This window comes from Vulpes lagopus, chromosome 10, assembly GCF_018345385.1.
Source record: "Vulpes lagopus strain Blue_001 chromosome 10, ASM1834538v1, whole genome shotgun sequence".
Taxonomy (NCBI): Eukaryota; Metazoa; Chordata; class Mammalia; order Carnivora; family Canidae; genus Vulpes; species Vulpes lagopus.
In genome coordinates this window covers 76,668,952-76,690,226 of record NC_054833.1, presented here as the reverse complement: position 1 = coordinate 76,690,226, position 21,275 = coordinate 76,668,952, and the positions used below count along the sequence as shown (strand labels likewise).

Genomic DNA, 21,275 nt, shown 5'->3' with positions numbered 1-21,275 from the left:
TCGCATATGGGTTTCAAAATGATGAAGAATAAGGAATTCGGGGTTTAAGGAGTCCAAAATACTTGGCAAAGAACTCAGGACATTGCAAGCAACATTTGGCTGTCTCCCTCCATCCCAAATTTGTGGACTGCTTGGTTGGGTGACAAACCCATTCAGTGCCCTCCTGCCGGCTCAAACTGCTAAGCCCCAAGAGATATCTGTGGACAGGTTTCATGTGTTCTTGTTTTGCTCAAACTGAAATAAAGGGATTGGATTTCTAGGAAGGGCATACTCTATCCTGGAGGACTCTTAACCTTTCCGAAACCTCCAGATAGAGGAGAGGAAAGTTTGGCAAGCCTGAGCTTTATTAACTATGTGCCACATTAATTCTGTGATTGAACACATGTTCTATTCTATTATTGCTCTGAATGTCTGTGACACTGTTATTAATTTTAGCCATTAGCCGCCTTGCGTGACTTATTTATAAAGCATTTTATATGCATATTATATACTAAATACACATTACATATGATTTATAGATACAGGTATATACACTTATACATACAACATAGACAGCCCACAACATAGAAGTACAGAGGGTTAAGGAGGATGGAGGAAGTGCTCGCTTCAACAGCACATATACTAGAACATTGGAAGATGGAGGAATAAGCAACTTAGCCAGTCAGAGTTTAGAGAAGCTTCCCAGAGCAGATAATATTGAGCTAAATCCTATAAAAGGACATGGAAGAGTTAGTCAGGGTGAGGTCAGAAGGAATGCCTTTTAGACAGGGAGAGGAGAATTTATGAAGATGCAGAGATGAGAAAATGGCACACTTAGGGAGCTTCTAGGCTACAGTGGGGTAAAAATGATGGGGTATATGATGAGGAAATTGTACCATGTGTGATAAGTCAAGACCCGTAGATAAAAGCCAGGTCAGAAAGGTCTCATGTGTTATGGGGAACTTCTAAAGCATGTTAAGGGAATGATATAATTAGGTTTGTGTGTTAGAAGAATCATTGTTTTGGAGGTAAGGAAGGTGGATTCTCTGAGGAGGGTTTTGGGGGTACAGGAGGAGGGCAGTATTTGAGACAGGGAAACCAGCTTAATTACTGTTGGAAGAGATAATAAAGGACTGGACTAGTGCAGTAGCAACAGGGAGAAATAAGCTTTGTTTAAAAAATAGAATTGGCAGGACATGGGACCTGTTATGGGGCAGAGGAGAAAGGTGACTGGGTCTTAAGGTTAAGAATGGTACTCTAGTGGTTGGGTAAATAGGCAGACAGGGACCCCAGCACAGGAGCAGCCCTGAGAGGAAGGATGGCAAGCTCTATTGTGGACACGATGATTAGACATCTAGGTCAGGTGCCCAATTTTGAACTCAAGAGCAAGGCCTGAGTTGGGGAGAAAAATTGGGGACTCAGCTGCATGAAAATCGCCTTTGCACACATGGACATGGATGAGGTGACCCCAGGAGAAGTGATGAGTGAGACAGACACAGAGGAGTGAATCTAGGAGGGAAGAGGAAGGAGAGCCTCCCAAAGGAACAGAACTAAGGACAGGTAGAGTCTAGACCTGACTTCATGAGTTTGTACTCCAGATCTTTGCACTGTCCCCAAAAGGAGTAGTGTTAAACCATCTATCATTTCACATTTCTTGAGAGCCATGTTATGTCCTAAGATTTTTATCTACATTATACCACTTAGGACTCACACAGAACTCTGTGGGAGGTGAGATTATCCCATTTATAGATGAGGAAATGGAGTTTCAGACAGATTCAAAGGCACATGGCTAATAAATAGCCTCTGGAACACCTGGGTGGTTCAGTGTTTGAGCATCTGCCTTGGACTCAGGGTGTGATCCCAGGGTCCCACACTGGGCTCCCTGTGGGAAGCCTGCTTCTCCCTCCGCCCATCTCTGCCTCTCTCTCTGTGTCTCTGATGAATAAATAAATAAATAATCTTTTAAAAAATAAAATAAAAAAATAAACAGCCCCCCTAACCAGAATTGAAGCACAGATTTGTCTAACTTCAAGGTCTATGCTCACATTAGTAAACCATGTTCACTGTCTTTGAGATAAGATGTGTCTACTCACTATTTCATAGAAAAGGCACACAACTCATTCCAATTTAATCTGAGAAGTGCAAAAAAATAGAGGTCAGTGCTAAGAGCCCCATTCAAAAACCGAATTCTCTATGCTCTTTTTTGTACTGTGTAGTGAGCTGGGAGTTGGCTGGAATGTGTATAAATGGTTTTTTTCTAGTAAGACGATAGCACAGTCCATTTGGAGGGAGAGATGAGCCACCACGGAAATACTCAGTCCCACACATGCCTGCGGCTACCCTCTAAAATTCCCAACCTGGCTGGAGGCACTCAAAACAAAACCTCCTGTTCCCTCCCAGGACCACTGGCGCCTGGAGCCTGCCTGCTGCCCCTGCCAGAGGTTTAGTCCAACCTCGGTATGATGGGGTGGGGGCAAAGCAGAACGGAAATTGCTGGAGTAGCTCCCTGCTCTGAGCCCAGTCATCTCTCCCAGCAAGAGGTGTGAGCAGGCGCTTGGGCTTTAACACTGCAGGGCAGCTCAGCTGACAAGAGCATAGCCTTCGATGACATGGAGCCAGCTTGGGCATAGACATGCAAAGAGGCAGGAACAAATGGAGAGAGGCTTCTAATTCCTGCTCTACCAATTCCATCCTTGTGATCCCGGGTGGTTTGCTTACCCTCCTCCTGCCTTTGTCTTCAGCTATAAGATAGGCTGTGCCTGTTTGACTCCAGGTACTATCAGGGTAATTGCAAGTGTGAACACAAATATAAACTTACAAATAACTTAATACCAGAGTTACCCCCAGACCATCTTGCACTCCAGCTTCTACCAGATTGCCAACCTCAGGAGAATACATGGCTCTGATGCCTGTCTTTCTGTATCTTTTCTTGTTTGAAGCGATAGTTTGAACTCAGTGTGTGTCTAATAAGTATTTGTTGAATAATGATATGTGAATGGCAGATGTTATGGATAGTAGCCATTAAATACAACCCATGAAGCTGACAGTCAAGAAAGGCCCCTGATAATCCTGGCCATGGTCACCGGGGTGGTGGGGCAAAGTTGGTGCTTAGAGAAGCCCCAAAAGATCACCCAGTGTGATCCCCTGAGCCACAGGGCAGAGCCTGTGTTAAAATTGCTTGCTGGAGAATTCTGATTGACCAGCTGAGGAAGAATGACTCAATTTCATGGGATCTTAGATATTCTCAAAGACCAAGGAGATACTAAATATTTTTGGCCAACCTATTTATTTTATAGATGAGGAAAATAAAATCTGCAGAGGGTAATAAGTTAGTATTTGTAGCTTGGACCTTGTTTGGATCTAAAGCTACTCCTCTTTTGTGTACTAGCTATCTGACCTCCTTCAATTTAGATTTCCTCATTTGTGGGGTAAGTATGATAATAGGACCTATCTCACTGGGCTGTCATGAGTATTAAATGATAGGATGTCTGTAAAGAGCCTAGGAGACTATTTGGCATGTTATAAGCCCACAATAACTGTTAGCAATTACTCTTTTATTGTTTCTTACTATTATCTTTATTTCTATATGATTATTTCTTACTGTCATTGCCTGACTTAGTTCCCTGAGACGTTTTTTTTCCTTTTCAAAAGCCGTGGCTTTTTTAAAAATTAAATTTTTGACGAACAGTAGGGTATATTAGTACAAAAATATACCAATCCTTCAAACCTTATGACTTAAAAAAAAAAAAAAAGATTTTATTTGTTTATTCATGAGAGACAGAGACACAGGCAGAGGGAGAAGCAGGCTCCATGGAGGGAGCCCGATGTGGGACTCGATCCCGGGACTCCAGGATCACACCCTGGGCTGAAGGCAGATGCTCAACTGCTGAGCCACCGCGTGCCCCATGACTTTCTATTTAAAGTAAAATTCAGAACTTTAAGCCCTCGTGAAAACCAAAATGCTTGTACAGCTTCATGAGTGTGAGCCTTGCCCGCTCAATCATTTCTGCCTGGGCTACCCTCCTTTACGTAAGGGAACACTTACATCTCCATCCAGGCCTAGCTCCCCTGTGGCCACCTCTGGAAAGTGCCCGCAGCTTCGATTTCTACCACACTCCTCCCTACTTTACTGTAATACTTAGCGCGCTTTTTCGTAATTTCTAAATTTCCACCACTTGTCTGCCTGGTTATAGACGAGGAGCCCTTTGAGGAAAGGGGCCATGCCTTACTAGTAATTGTTATTGTTATTATTATTTAACTTTATTATTTTTATAGGCTGGATGCTGATCTCAGTGCCTGGCATATGGTGTGCAACCAAATGTTTTGTATCACTGCCGGTTTCTATAATTTTATTCCCTATCCCACATAAATAAAGAATATGGCACATGTGTACATAGTGTTTAGACCCTACCAAATTGAATACTCATGTGCCACCCCACCCATGAAAAGGAATATTATGGAAGAGAATATTTCCGGTAGCTTTTAAGTATGGATGTTTAACAATACAATTCAACAAATGTTAGCTAGTTTCTTGTATTTTGCTTGCTGTTCTAGCTCTTTGAAGTAATTTTGAATCTTAATTTGGACATGCTCCATAAAATGGAGCATAATATCCTCCCATCTTTATACCATCTGAAAATATGATAAGCTTTACTTCTGTATCATTTTCTACTTCATGGGTAAGAATGGTGACTAAATCAGACCACGAGCAAATCTAGAGACCTTCTTACCTGGTCATAATTACTTCTGGCTGTGGTCATTCAGTCCTGTCACCTTACTGTTCCATCACACGAGCTTCATTTCAAGGAGAACTCACGTGTATTTGGTATTGAATATATATGGTAAGCTGTTTGTAGTTGACAGCTTATTCTATCTTCACCAAAGTCCTCCAACATTCATATTGACCCTCTTGTTTTTTAATTGGGGCAACTGAGGCCCAGAAAGATGAAGGATCGTGTAAGATCCCTTGGCTGGAATATGGCAGGGTGGAATAGAATCAAGATAGGTCTTTGACTCAACCCATGCTCTCTTCCTCTGCTCTTCACAAGCCTTTTGGGGAAAATTTATCAAAAGCTTTTTAGAAATGCAGATTCCCTAACTTGTCATCAAGGCCGACAGGTGTGTTCCATTTGAGTGAGTCTATGTTAGTTGTGATGGCCCTTGCTTTCTACCCTTAAGAGGCAAAGAAAGATTCAAAGAAGCAATGGTAGCCTGAAAATAAGACCATGCTTTGGCAGAGACAAATATAGAACCTGCAGAGTGTGGTGCCTGGCTGCTTTGCATTTTCATAACCTTGGACATGGAATTAAACTCTCTCTGCTTTAATTTACACATCTATACAGTAGGAATAGTGATGGAATCTTCCCTAAGGGTTTTTATGAGAGTTAAGTGGTTTAATTCTTATCGTATGCTTAGAATAAGGCCTTTAATAAGTACCCAGTCAATTTTGGCTGTTGTGATTGCCAGCAGGACCACTATTACTAGGAAATCAATGTTCTATACAGACAATTATTATCAGTGGAGTTAAATGAACTCCCTTCTTTGGGAACAGAGCAACCTCCAGGCCAAGATAGCCATCAGCATGGGAAAGGGCTTTCACAAAAATATCCTTAAATATTTAGGTCTATTGCAAAGGATTAAAGCACACAGATATATACAAATGTGCTTCTCTTTCTCTCTCTCTCTTAAAACAAACTATTACTTGTTTTCTCCAAGAACATAGAGTTTAGAAGTGATTGGAAATGCTGTGGGAAACATATTTCTGTGTGTTGGTTTCCTTGCTTTACTCAGATGTCTTATGAGAAGCATGTGCCATTTCAAAAGAGTGAGCACAAACAGCTCAAAATTTTCTCCCTGGACAGAGCAAGGCAAAGCCATCACTTGACATTTCTGAGCAGCAGACCCTCATCTTCCAATGAAGCTCTCCTGCAGCTGACTCAGTAACAAGCTTAAATAAATTGTGACATGGGGTGGGGGGTGATATATAATCTTCCAAACAAATTTATGTATACAAGTGAAAAATAAAATATGCCATACGATTGGAGGCCAACATCTGCCTGGGTTCAAATCCCACCTTGAGCAGTGACTGTGTGACCGTGGACATCTTATACATCATCTTCTCTGAGGCTAATCTATCAAATGGGGCTAATAGTGCTAGAAGAGGAGGGGGTGCAGGACATGACAAGAGATGACTTGACTTTGGTGGTTATCTATCCACCTGTTCAAACACTGGTTTCTAAGTGGTTGTGAACATGAGCTGTCTTATTCACCCCAAAGACACTGTAGGATGAGTAATGCCTAGGCCCAGCATGTGAGAAATTTTCATGGACAAAGACAAAGTGACAAAAACAAAGACCATTTGTGTGTGCTCCTTTTGGCTGGAACAGTCTCCATGTCCTATACACATACACAAACATACACATACACATGCTCATACATATACTCACACACCCTCACAACTTCTGTGTATGATTTACACCTTAATTCAAATATTGCTTCCTGAAAAAAGCCTCTGTGACCCCTAGACTAGATTAGGTGCCTCACTTACTTGCTCTTACAGTACCCTTTGATTTTCATCCATTTACCACAATTTATAATTACACATTCGTGTGATGATCTGATTAATATCTATCTGAGAGTGCCCCATGATTTGTCCCATTTGCCTAGGACGAAAGGGTTTTCTAGGACACAAGACCTTTAGTGCTAAGCCTAGGAGATTCCTGGTCAAACTTGAATGATCACTCTCATCTGTCCCCATCTCAAGATAGAATGCTTCATGAGGGCAGGGCCTAAGCTGTTTTGTTTGACATTCATTACCAATGCTTGGTGCAGATGGGATCACAGTGAGGATTCAGAAAACATCTGCTGAGCCAATAAGGAAGTGAGTGGATATGTCAACGTAAGCCGAACTGTCTTTTCTTGCAAAAATCTCTTTTTTCCCTGACATTCTTCCTATTTTAGGTGCTAAGTGTCCCTTTTCATAAATTATCTTTATTTCACGGAATTTAAAGTTAACAGTGTTGTGTTGTTCCCATGTCTTCACTTCCTTTCTGTTTGAGGGTTGGAAATCCTACTGATTTGAGGACTAGCTGGTTTAGTAAAAAGGGAACTGGAATAGTGCAGGTCAAGACATTTAAAGAAAGTTTGTTCCTGTGCTAAAATGCTGGACTATAAATTTCATGAGGGCAGAAATCATGAATATTCAGTTCATTTCTATATCCCTGGGATGTGACATAGTACCAAGCATATGATAAGGGCTGAATAAATATTTGTAGAACAAATGAATGAATAGGTTTGCTGCCTGTCCAGAAGGTATGTGGGAGTAGACCTGATATGCCTCACTCACTTTTCCTCCCCACTCCTCACCTTTAACTATGCATCTCCTCAATCTGAAATATGGTTTTGTTCAAGCCATTCCCTTGATTTAACATGCCTGGCTCAATCCTATATCTAAGCGATGTTGTGTTCTCTGAGACCATTCATGCCTTACCCCCTCTGCCCCTCCATAACATTTTGTGTTGTGTCTTTACCATCCTATGTACCACACTGTATGCTATTTGTCTATTTACTTGTAGAGCTCCCCTCTAGGTGGGTAGCTTCTTGAAGACAGAAACTCTGATTCATCTCTGTATCCCCAGCTCCCAAGAGAGGGAGATGGCATGCTATTAGTTGACTAGTAAGTGTAGAAGGAAGGGAATGTACCAGTTATCTGTTACTACAGAAATGCTAGGTGATAAACACACAATCTTAGAGTTGTAAACAAAAATACACATCTTGTTGTATGTCACTAAGATTGTCACCAGTTGTCTGGATGAGTCTGGTGATCTGGGCTTGTTAGTGCTGGTTGATTAGGATGATTTGCTGATCTTGTTTGGGTTATCTCTTGTATGTGAGATGTCACTTGCTATATTGGGGCAGACTCAGCTCTGTTGCTTATTCTTCCACCCAGCAGGCTACTCTCAGCTCTTCTGGCAAAGGTAGAGAACCAAGAAGAATAGAAGCACACAGTCCTCTTGAGGCCTAAGCCTGGAAAATTGGCATGGTGTCACTTCCATCTCATTCTGTTAGCCAAAACAAGTCACCAGGCTGACCCAAACTCAAGGGGTAGGGACTCCACCTGTTAATGAGAGGAGCTGCAAAGTCATATTGCAAAGGGGTTGGATACATGGAGGATAGAGAATGGGCACCATTTTTGCAATGTGTCTGCTACAGAGAGGGAGCCAGCAAAGAAATGTCTCATCAGTTTCTTTCAAAAAGATCTCTTTTACTACCCTAACATCTGAATGACTTTATCAGCAAGGCCTCCAAAGATGAAGCCATGCCCTTCCTTTGGAAGGAATGACTCTTACCAAAGAAGATATTTAATGAGAAATTGAATTTCATGGTCATAGAAACATCGGATGGGAGGAGGGTAAGGCTTCTAGTCCTGAGCATCAGTTATTTTCATTTACTTTGCCTTTTTCTTTTCAGATCAGCAAAGACCCAATCTTTGTACCAGGGGTGTGGGGCCCTTATTTCTCAGCCATGATCCCTGGGTTCTGGCTGAATGAAGGTGGTCAGAGTGTTACTGGAAAATTGGTAAGTTGACACTTTCTCAACCTGGGTTTAAATGTTTTCTAGCCTTGACCAGCCCATTTTGTCACACTATCCATATACCCAGTATCTGGAAGATTTGCAGGCTGCTAAAATCAGAAGAATTAGCTTTCTCTTAGTGTACAGCCTAACATATGGTGCATAGGCAGCATGTATTTGCCAAAGGAAATTGGTCCAGGCAATGATGACTAACCCATCTTGTCACCTATCTTTCACACAAAAATCCTTTTTTTTTTTTTCATGGCAGTGAAAGTGATATTCTACATTGTAAAAAAAGACCATGTAACTCACCAGCTGAAATTCTTCAGTAGTTCTCCATACCCCTGGAGATAGATAGTTATATGGACACATCATACCTTTCGTGGCTCTTCCCCTCCAGTCCCATTCATATACTTGCCACTAAGACTAGATTACCCTGCCCACAACTTCCTCATGGCTTATGTTATTCTACTCTTCTGCGCCTTTGGATGTGTTTTTTCCCTGCTCAGAGAGTTACCACTTGGATAATTTTACTTGTCCTTTAACATACAACTCTACTTAAAGTATTCTATTATTCTTAATGGTTTACTAATCTGTCATTTCCAGAAATCTATGAGCTCCTTAAAAGCAAGAGCCATATCATACTTTTTCTTGCTTCTAGCTCAGTGCCTGAAAGCATTGTTCTTTGCTTCCATCTCAGTTCATAGAAGGTGCTTGATAAAAATTTGATTAATGAGTCAGTCCAAGAAAGACAATTATCTTATGGTGGAATATACATATCACTCCTATGTGGAATATAAGAAACAGCACAGAAGGTCATAGGGGTAGGGAGGGAAAACTGAATGGGAAGAAATCAGAGAGGGAGACAAACCATGAGAGACTCTTAACTCTGGGAAACAAACTGAGGGCTGCTGGAAGGAAGGTGAAGGGGAATAGGGTAACTGGCTGAAGGGCATTAAAGAGGGCACCTGATGTGATGAGCACTGGGTTTTGAGTATTATATGGAACTGATAAATTACTGAACTCTTCACTTGAAATTAATGATGTACTATATGTTGGCTAATTGAATTTTTAAAAAATTGTTGAATCCATGAGGTTTTCTTTTTTTTTTTAATTAATTTTTATTGGTGTTCAATTTACCAACATACAGAAAAACACCCAGTGCTCATCCCGTCAAGTGTCCGCCTCAGTGCCCGTCACCCATTCCCCTCTACCGCCCGCCCTCCTCCCCTTCCACCACCCCTAGTTCGTTTCCCCGAGTTAGGAGTCTTTATGTTCTGTCTCCCTTCCTGATATTTCCCAACATTTCTTTTCCCTTCCTTTATATTCCCTTTCACTATTATTTATATTCCCCAAATGAATGAGAACATACACTGTTTGTCCTTCTCCGATTGACTTATTTCACTCAGCATAATACCCTCCATGAGGTTTTCTAATAGGAAAGATACAAGACCCGTAAAAGTGAGATGAATACTATACCAGAGGGACAAGGCATGGAGTTGGCATAAAGCTAGGTTAAAAAACTCTTTGCAGAGTTTATGCTGAGTTCCTGCATCTTCTGGTGTAGGAACAAAAATATGGGAGTGAGAAATAACAGGCATATTTGAGATAATTGCACATAGTCCAAAGTTTCAGCTGTGGCATAAACTTTTCTTAGAAGAATGGCTTATAATAAAAGTTAGCGCTGGGGATCCCTGGGTGTCTCGGTGGTTTAGTGCCTGCCTTTGGCCCAGGGCATGATCCTGGAGTCCCAGGATCGAGTCCCACATCAGGCTCCTTGTATGGAGCCTGCTTCTCCCTCTGCCTGTGTCTCTGCCTCTCTCTCTCTCTCTCTCTCTCTCTCTCTCTCTCTCTCTCTCTGTCTTTCATGAATGAATAAATAAAATCTTAAAAAAAAAAAAAGCTAGAGCTCAGGGGGAACCACATCCTAAGTCCCTGTGGAACATCCTAAGGAACTGATCTTTGTCTGGTAGCCCAAGGGGAAGCAGTGAAAGGTTGGAAGAATGGATGCACATGTTCAGATCTCAGTGGTACAAACTCTGGGGACACCTGGGTGGCTCAGTGTTTGAGCGTCTGCCTTTGGCTCAGGGCGTGATCCCGGGGTCCTGGGATTGAGTCCCACATCAGGCTCCCTTCAGGGAGCCTGCCTCTCCTTTTGCCTATGTCTCTGTTTCTCTCATGAATAAGTAAATAACATCTTTTAAAAAAAAATGTACAAACTCTGGCTAGCAGCCATAAGGAAGAAGGCTGGAGAGCACATGGCTGAAGGTGGGGAGACCAATTGTAGTAGGTTAGTCCACAGACAGAAAGCCATACGGGCTTGAATGAGGACAGTGGCAATGATGACTGAGAACTGAGGTCAGGAAATCAGCAAGCCTTGGAGGGATTACATGTGGAAGGCAAAGGAAAATGAGACCTAGGCTCAGTTAGCCAATCTCATATTTGCTGGGTTACACTGAGATCGTCTGTTTATGGTCTCAGTCTTGTACCAATTGTTCTAAATGTTCAACCAAATTATAAGTGATCAGGTCCAAAGCTGGCTATGGATGCAAATCATCATTGTTTCCATTTCTTAGTACATTGCTATTTTATACTTAGCTGCCTCATACTCTCTTTCAAAGTCGGTGGAAACATAGGTGGATGACTGGATTTGAAGCACATGTTCTGTGTGCTTGCTCTAGTGCCAGGCTACAGACATAAATTAATGAATGAGACTTCCCTCAGACCCTGGCTTTGAGGAGCTCATTGTCTAGTAGGGCAGCTCAGTGTCTATAAAATAAAGACATCTGATTGGTCTTAATAACCCATTGCTAGAGAAGTTGAGATATTGACATTGCTGTATGAAGGTGCCAGGGGACTCGGGCTTTATACTCTCCTATTTAAATGAGTGTCATATGTTTACACAACTTTTAACTTAAATATCCATTCCCTTTCTGTGACACATGGAAAACCCATTACTGAAATATAGCCTGTTTCAACCCTGCAGCATAGTCTGATCACCCTTCGCAGACCCAGAACTCATAGATGACACAATCCAGAGGCTTTTTTCTTTTTTTTTTTTTTAAATAAGGATAATGATCCAGTAAACCAACTCTTTGTGCATGATGCATTGTCCACGAAGCTGTCTATCAACAGGTTTTCAGAGACTTAATATGCAAATTGAACATCTGTGTCAGTCTGGAAATACTTTCTGCAGTATTTGGCTCAAAGTTTGCTCTGTTGCTATGGATATAAGCCATCTTTGCCCAAACATTATGACATATCTTTGTGGATAAGAATTGGTTATGCCTGTTTCATGAGCCTGAATTTAAATAAAAATGTGACCTCTATCTGGCCATTAATAAAATCTTTCTAATAGTCTACTATGACTTTTGATAGGAGTTATGGGAATCATCGGCCTAGTTAGTTGCTTTTGCCCCATCACCAACCAAGCTTCACTTGGAGTTACACTTTGGACAACTCTACTTAATAGTTTCATTGGCCATACAAGTGGAGCATGATTGACCTGTGGATTATGGAGAGCAAAATCTTGGGAAATCCAGAAGCTAGCATGATGGGGCAAAATCTAAATCAAGAACAGAGCAGATTACCCGGTAGAGCCACAGTCTAGTCCAAAGAAGGCAAGCAAAGAGACAGAAACAACCTATAGAATAAAGAGATAAAATAAGAATAATAGTGATTAAAATAGTAATAAAAATCCTACTTTATTGAGAATATTTTTCTGTGGAAAGGATTTATATACATAATCTTGTTAATCCTTGAATGGGATTCATAATAACCACAATGCCTAATATTTATTTCGAAAGCTTATTTCCCAGTCTCAATGCCAAGAGCTTTGCATATACTATCTCATTTAATTCTCTTCTCAAAATCCCTGTGAAATAGGTACAAGTTGTTACTCCTATTTGATAGATGAAGAATGCATACTCAGAGTAGCAGGCCCAGCCCAGAGAGATTCCTAGTGCACCACCAGTGGCCTTTCTATGTGGTTCCCTTGCCGTTTGCCATTCCTTTCCATTTACTTATCCTCATGTAGTCTGTTGTGAAATTCTGATCTCTGGTTTTACAACACATTGTTTTCACATAGGATACGGTAAGAGGAAGTTATATGTTTTATGTTGTTTCAAATATACATCTCTGATATGCTGTGTCTGCAAGTGTCTGCTCCATTATTACATTGTCCACAGTAGATTCTAAACACACAACCACAAACATACCATCTGAAGCAGAAGAGAAAGGAGAAGAGGGAAAGGAAGGAGGAGCAAAAAGGGAAGAAAAAAAAGAAAAAATTACCTAAACTCTAGATTTGGAAGAAAAAAAAAAAAGCTATTTTGTCTCAATTTTACAATTAAAAAAAAAAAAAAAAGATCTTCCATCCCAAAGCAAATCCTTCATTCCAAGTATGTGAATAGCTTGGTACTGAGGAAAAAAAAAATCTCCATCTGGTTAACTTCAGGATGAAGGGGGAAAGAAAAAAAACAGAATAGACTCTTTTCTGGCTCTGGACCTCTTGCAGTTTCATTTGACTAAGATTTGGATTCATTTTTCACTCGTTTCAAGCTTGTGCTACTGACACTTATTTCCTTTTAGAAGGGCACATGCCTCCATCCAGTGGATGATTGATTTTAGTTGCATCAATTGGGCACCCAGCAGGGATTGCCTCGTGCTTGTCAATACTCTCTCCAGAATAGCTGTGCAGAAAACCTTGCTTTTTGCCCAGACCTTTTCCATAGAACACCAGCCCATGCAGTCACTGCATCCAGATGCTGAAGCTGATTTCCAGCTGGACTTTGGCCATCCCTCTCTGCAAGCACTCTTGTCTGTCTTAACTTGGAGTCATTTTCATTGGGGGAGGTGTAGAGTAAGGGAGGCTTAGTCAAATTCCTAAGCTGCCTCTGTGGTGGCTTTGGCTTTCTGGAATAATTGGGCTTGGGTGGGGGTTACCTTTGATTTTTTTTTTTTAAGATTTTATGTATTTATTTGACAGAGAGAGAGCACAAGCAGGGGGTAGTGGCAGAGGGAGAAGGAGAAGCAGGCTTCCCGTGGAGCAGGGAGCCCGGATGTGAGGCTCGATCTCGGGACCTCAGGATCATGACCCGAACCGAAGGCAAACACTTAACTGACTGAGGCACCCAGGTGCCCTACTTTTGAATTGTTTGAACCCAGAATTTAAATATATGAGCTTGAGCTCCAGTGTCACAAAGTAGCAAGATGCTGTGTGCTCAGAATTTTAGCATTTGTGCATTGTGAGGCCTCTTTCCCCTTCCATCCCCACTGCCACTCAGCCTGGGGCTAGAGCCTCAAGAGGTCCATCAGTCCTCCATGAGTAGGGTATGGAGAACTTGCACTGTGCACAGTGCTGTGCATGGATGGAGGTGGTGATTTCACTCCTTTATTCATTCATTCTTTCCTCATGGTACAGTGATCACTCTGGGCCAGGCAAGAATATAGTCACATGACTCCTGTCCTCTAATAGCTTATCCTCTACTTGGAAGGTGGGATACAAGCCTGATAATTTTAAGTCAGTGTGGCATTTGAGGTAGGTTGCCCCACCCCTGCCGCCTACTAAGAGTATCTACAATGGGACACTTTCAGGCCCTTTATTAAGATTTAGCATTCTCTCTAATCTGCACAGCATGTCTGTATGGTCAGTGTTGTTCTGTTCATTTTACTAGTGAATAGATAGGTTCAGAACAATAAGCTAACTTGATCAAGATCTTAATAGTTACAAGTGAGAAAGCTTTCGTTCAAACCCAAGTCAGCTACCAGAAGACCCAGAACTCTCCATAACTCGACCTGACTTCTGTGAAGGTACATTTTTTAGTTTTCCTTACACTCGTCTTGTACAGAGAAGCAATTATTGTGAGTTGGTGTGACTTTCTTTTCGAGGACATTGAAGCAAAGCCAGTTGGCAGGCTTCGTAAGGCCATGAGAGAAAAAAATAGCATGTGTATCAGTATTGACAGAACCTATGTATGGACTTGGGTGTGTCCCCCACATTTCACATTGACTAATTGGAATGACTTCATGGATATAGAGACCAACTCTGCATTAAACAAATGCTTCTGTGTTCTCTCCTACCCAGGCTTTCACTGTATTTTTTGTGTACCCATCTGGATTCCTGCACAGCTCCCTAATTACCTTCTTCCTTCTAATCTTCTAATCCTTCCCTCTCTAAGCCGTGTCTTCATTTGGCCGCTGTAACAAAGTGCTGCAGACAGGGTGATGTATGTACAATAGAAAGTTACTTCTCACAGCTCTAGAGGCTGGAAGTCCAAAATCAAGGCAGCAGCGCGGTTGGTTTCTGGTGAGGATCCTCTTTTAGGTTGCAGAGGACTGACTTTTCCTTGTATCATCACATGGTGGGAGGGGAGAACTCTGGTCTCTTCAAACCCTTATAATGGTGTTAATCCCATTTGTTAGGGCTCCACCCTCATGCTTCCTCACCTCTCCAAAGCCCCACTCCCCAATACATTCATCTCACTGGTGGTTAGGATTTCAACATATGATTTTGAAGGGACACAAACATTCCACAACATCCTCTTTAAGAATTGTGACAAAAGCACATAGATGTGACCCTGTCACTCTTTAGAGTGATGTTTATTTAAACAATCAGTATTTATTGAGTCACCTACGTTCATGGTACTATTCTGACTGAGAAATAGGCAAGGAATAAAACAGCTTCTACTGCACCCCACTCCAAAAATCTGCTCCCTGTCAAGCTTACATTCTACAAAATAAATAATAAGAGAAAGTAGTACAGTTTATTTTATGGTATAAGTTGTTAAAAATAAAAGAGGAAGTAGGAATATGGTTTCAGGTGAGCGGTTTCAAATTTTAAATAAGATGGTCAGAGTAGGCCTTTTTGATGTGACATGCAAGCATAACAACAAGGAAGGGAAGGAAGTTATTAGCCTTTTGGAAACCTAGGGGAAGAACATACCAGGCCAAAGGAAAAACCAGTGCAAAGGTCCTGAGGGAGGATTGCCTGCCTGCGGTATTACAGGAATAGCAAAGATGCCACAAAGATGGAGCAGAGGGAACCAAAATGAGAGTTGTAGGGAATAAGTTCACGAGGTAATTTGGGGCTGTATTATTGGCCACTGTTAGAATTTTGGCTTTTACTCTGAGTGCAATGGAAAGCCACTGGAGAATAATGAGCACATGACACATACGAGGTAGTTTTCAAAAGATCACTCAAACTGCTGCCTGCTATGGTGGGAATAAACTGTGGAGTAAGGGTGGTGGAGACAGAAGCAGGGATGCCAGAAAGAGGCTACTGTGTAGAGCCAAGACGTGAGGATGGTAGCATTGGAGTTGGTAAAGAGTGATTGTATTTGAGGATATATTTTGAAGGTAGAGCTGATAGATTGGATATGAAGTGTACAGAAGAGAGAGAGGTCAAGGTTTTTAAAGGATAGCATTGCTATCAATTGAAAGAAGATGGATTCAATATCAGGGAGGCAGGGGGAGGAAGGATTCCAGAATTCGTTTTCTGACTCTAGTAACTGATATTTTCTGTGTTGATCCTGAATTATTTGTTTTCATCTGAGTAAAGACCACCTTCATTTATATTTTTATTGAAGCCAGAAAATTTGGATTAATTCCTTACTCCTCCTTTTCCTTCTCTGCCCACATCCAGTCAGAAAGTCCTATGGATTCTAACTCCAAAATGTATATCACCACTCCATCTGGTTTTTTCTTTTTTCAACCTTACTCTCTACACCATCAGTCAAAACACCATTATCTCTGTCCCACTCTATGTAAAGTGCATATTTTATGCACAGTATATAGTTGGGTCTTGCTTTTCTGCAGTCTTGTAATCTTTGATATTTACAGTGTTAAAACCATCCAAAATTCAATGCAAAGATGAATATTGTTGGATTTAGGTCTTCCATTTTGCTCTTTGTTTTCTCCAGTGGTTCTGTTTTTTGTTTCTCTGTCTCTCCTTTTCTTCCATCTTTTTGGATTATTGAAATATCTTGCAGCTTTCAGAATTCCATTTTAATCCTCCTATTTGCTTTTTAGGCATGATTTTTTAAATTTCTTTTTAAAATTATTTCTTTAGAAATTACATACAATAAACGTCCTAAACTTTTCAGTCTATTTAGACTGTATGCTGTATAATTTCATGTAAAATATAAAAAGCATTCAACTCTATAGTTCCATTTGCCATCCCCCAACTCTCTATGCTATGGTTGTAGTATGTGTGATGGCTACATAGGCTCTATGTCCAACAATGTAGTTTTTGCTATGTCGTTTTGCTTTAAATAATGTATTAGTCTTCCCAGTGTGCCATAACAAAATACCATCACCTGGGTGGCTTAAACCAGGCTTAAACACCTGGGTGTTTAAGTGTTAATTAAGTGTTATTGTTAAGTGTTAATTAAACACTCATTTTCTTACAGTTTGGAGGCTAAAAGTCCATGATCAAAGTGCTAGAAAGTTCAATTTCTCATGAGAGCTCTCTTGCTGGCTTGTAGACAGCAGCCTTCCCACCATGATCTCACGTGGTCTTTTCCAGGCGCATGCATGTAGTGAGAGGGCTTTGGAGATCCTTGCTCTTCTTATAAGGACAGCAATTCTATTGGATTCGGGGCCCACCCTTATGACCTTTTATGACCTTACTTACTTCCATCAAGTCCCCATTTCCAAATACAGTCACACATGGAGGGTTTGGGCTTCTCATCTGAATTTTGAGAGGTGATGCAGTTCCATCCATAACCATCATATGTATTTCAAAGAATTCTCAGAACCAAACATTATCTTTTGTATTTACCTGCATAATCAGCATTTCCCCTTTTTCTAAATTTCTTTCTGAAAATTTGAAAATCTGTCTGGTATTTCCCTTCAGCCTGATGAGTTTCCTTTAACATTTATTCATCTCTTATAGCTGTACTGGCAAAAAAAGAAAAAAAGAAAAAAAATCTCTTATTTTTTTTAATGAATTTATTTTACCTTCTATCTTGAAAGAAATTTTTGCTCAATATAGAATTCTTGGTTGGCAGGTTTGTTTGTTTGTTTTCCTTCAGCACTTAAAGATGTTACCGTATTATACCCTGGCACCATCATATGTATTATTTTTCCCATGTCTACAAGCATGTTATTTTTCTTCTGCTACTTTCTTTATTTTCTCTTAATCTTTGATTTTTATTATGGTATCCCACATGTGGTGTTCTTTGGATTTAGCCTTCTTTTCCCAGGTTTAATAAACTTCATAAATTTGTGAATTTCTGTCTTTCACCAAGTTTGGGAAATTGTTAGTATTTATTTATTTAAATATAAGTAAATATTGCAGCCACATACCATCCCAGCAGTATAAACAGCAACACAAGGTTAATATACCTATTAGACAAAAGAAAGTGCTTAGAATTATGGTTTCCCAGTGACCCAGGAAAAGATGCTTTCCACAGACACAGCATTTGGAGTGATTGTAAACTTCAGCATAGGTGGTGGCCCATGCAGGAATACATTTCCTAATGTAGTAGTAAGAAACATCAGCAATGTGAAGCTAGGAGCAATAAGACAAATGTTTTACAGGCAGTAGATATGGAAGATCTTCATGTATCAAATACAGTAGAGGTTTGGTCCTGATGAGCCAGTACCGCCCCTGGCTTAGGTACTTTCCTTGGGGGATGATGCCATATATTTGCCCCTTAATATCATCAGAGGGTGTCTATGTTCTATATGGGTATCCTCATTGGCACCCATACTAACATCCCTACCTCAGTTACCAAGGCCCCATCTGCTCTTATTCCTCCTACTGTGACTCAAAAGTGCATATATTTGAGAACCTTGGCTATTGTCCCACAGACCTATGAGGGACTTTTTTTTTCCAGTCTGTCTCTCTGCCTCTCCCACCTCTCTCTCTGTCTTCTTCCCTCTCCCTGTATCAGTTGCCTCCTCCATCCCTCTCCTCCTTTCTCTCTCACAATTAGATACACTCTAATAGTCTGTTTTCAAGTTCATTGACTCTTTTGTCTCTGATCTCTTGGCTGTGAGGCCTATCCACTAAATATTTCAGATATTACATTTTCAAAGACTAGAATTTCCATTTTTCATAGTTTTGTTTCTTATCCATTTATCATGAGAATATTATCCTTCATATCCTAAAGCATTATTAAACTACTGAATTCATTTTTAAAATTTATTTATTATTTATTTAAATATTTATTAAGGTGAGCCATGATATTTATGCAGTATTTATTGAATTTCAACAATGTCAATACATACCAGTGCTCAGATCAAGCAACAGTTTTGTAGTGCTCTTCTCACCTCCCCTCCTTTTTAGGATATATGGTGAATTTTTTGTTTGTGTTGATTTTATTTTTTTATATTCGGTAAAATTAGCATACAGTGTTATATTAGTTTCAGGTATACAATACACTGATTCAACAAGTCTATATATTACTCAGTGCTCATCATGATGGTGTACTGTTAATCCCCTTCACCTGTCTCACCCATCCCCCCACCCACCTACCATCCCTCTGGTAATCATCAGTTCGTTCTGTTTTTTGTTTGTCTCTCTCTCTTTTTTTTTTTTTGTATATTTGTTTTGTTTCTTAAATTCCATATATAAGTAAAGTCATATAGTATTGTCTTCCTCTGACATTTTACTTAGCAGTATACCCTCTAGCTCTATCCATGTTGTTGCAAATGGCAGAATTTCATTCTTTCTTATGGCTGAGAAATATTCCATATTGTGTGTGTGTGTATACACATACATATATATACATATACATATATATCACATATATATATATACGTATACACATACACCACTTCTTTATCTGTTCATTTATCAGTGGAAACTTGGGTTGCTTCCATATCTTGGCTATTGTAAATAATGTTGCAATAAGCTAAGGGTGCATATGTCTTTTCAAATTGGTGTTTTTGTATTCTTTGGGTAAATACACAACAGTAGAATTGCTAGATCATATGGTAATTCTATTTTGTATTCTTTGAGGAACCTCCCTGCTGTTTTCCATAGTGGCTGTACCAATTTACATTTCCACCAACCGTGCATGGAGGTTCCTTTTCTGCACTTCCTTACCAATACTTGTTATTTCTTGTGTTTTTTATTGTAGCCATTCTAACAGTTTGTGGGGTGATTATCTCATTGTGGTTTTGATTTGCATTTCCCTGATGATGAGTGATGTTGAGCACCATCCCATGTGTCGTGAGCCACCTGTATGTCTTCTTCAGAGAAATGTCTGTTTAGGTCTTCTGCCCATTTTTAGTTGGATTATTTAGGTTTTTGGTGTTGAGATGTATATATTCTTTATTTTCTTTTAAATCTAGTATAGTTAACATAGTATCCTATTAGTTTCAGATATACAATATAGTGATTCAGTAATTCCATATATTCCTTAGTGCTCAGCAAGTTAAATGTACTCTCAAACCCCTTCACCTATTTGTGTAAGTTCTTCATATATTTTGGATATTAATCCCTTATCAGATATGTCTTTTGCAAATATCTTCTCCTGTTCAGTGATTGTCTTTCAGTTTTATTGATTGCTTCTTCTGCTGTACAATAACTTTTTATTTTGATGTAGTCCCAATAGTTTATTTTTGCTTTTGTTTCCCTTGGACAGGAGACAAATCTAGACAAAACTACTGAATTCTTCCCATCTAATTCCAGCATCTGTGTCATCTCAGGATCATTGGCCATTAAATGGCTTTTCTCTTAAGTATGGATTACATTTTCCTTCTTTCTATATAGCTAGCAATTTTGGATCATATTTTGAATATTATGATTGATAAATTATAGAGACACTGGGTTATTCTTATTCCTCTGAAGAGTATTTTTTTTTAACAGGTAGTTTATTTGGTTGAACTCAGACTCTCAAGTTTTGTCTTTCCTGTGATGAGCACCTACTGAAATCTCTGTTGAGTTCTTTCAGCTTTAGCTGGGCTGCTTATAATGTAACTCAGAGATCACCCAGAGGTTGGGGTAGCATTTATATGAAGTCTTAAGCTGCCTTTCTATGGCTACTGGATCTCCTGTGTTACTATGGCTAGAGCAGAATAAAAGTTCAATAAACATTTGTGGAATCTATAAAGAGCATAATCAGTCAAGACCATATTTGAATATTGGCAGCCCTGTTTTCCAATGACAGGCAGAGCTTTTTGAGAGGAATGATTTTCATTTATCTTTGTGTCTTCAATTATTAGAGTGATACCTAGCATAGGATAGCCATATATCTCATTAGTTTCCTGAATAAGTGAATTAATCAATAAACTATAAAAATACACAAAGCTATTAACTTTGTTGTTGAATGAAACTGACCAAAGTAGCTCTGGATTAAATCAGGATTTGTCTACTTATAAGTGAAGTTGTTCTATCTCAAGCTAATATTAAAGTTGTGGGGAAAAATTAAAGAGTTTACGTTTTCTTTCAGGAATGTTTGTTGTTCTTAGGAGCTGTTCAGTATTGAAACCCACAATTCTTTCCAACAACATAAAAGAAATTGTCTAGGTTGGGCTTTCTTCTTCCATTAGATTTTTATGAGAATTTCAAGGCTGGGAAAAATCAGACAAAATGTTTTTGCTTTGAGATAAGGAGATGAGATTAAGTAAAGAGTTGGAAGAGCTGAGATGAAAAAAAGGACATTTCAGGTAAATGCAAATGGCCAAAAGAGAGTTGTGGCAAGTGACAAACATTTCTCTGAGCCTAATGATTTCATTTTTCAAAGCAAGGTGAAGACAGCCTCAATAAATTTGAG

General features: G+C 39.9%; 1 protein-coding gene across 10 annotated transcripts in view; it reads left to right on the top strand.

Annotated features, from left to right (window-relative positions):
* The window catches only part of FGGY (FGGY carbohydrate kinase domain containing), a 412,479-nt gene that overhangs the window by 271,202 nt on the left and 120,002 nt on the right, over window positions 1–21,275 (top strand). For 9 of the 10 annotated variants that reach the window (XM_041771241.1, XM_041771246.1, XM_041771243.1 and 6 more), the window contains one exon: window positions 8,449–8,556. The exons of the other annotated variant lie outside the window; for it this stretch is intronic. In XM_041771241.1, coding sequence (XP_041627175.1) covers window positions 8,449–8,556 — 108 coding nt within the window. The remainder of the gene's footprint in view (window positions 1–8,448; window positions 8,557–21,275) is intronic. 10 annotated transcript variants of the gene reach the window in all.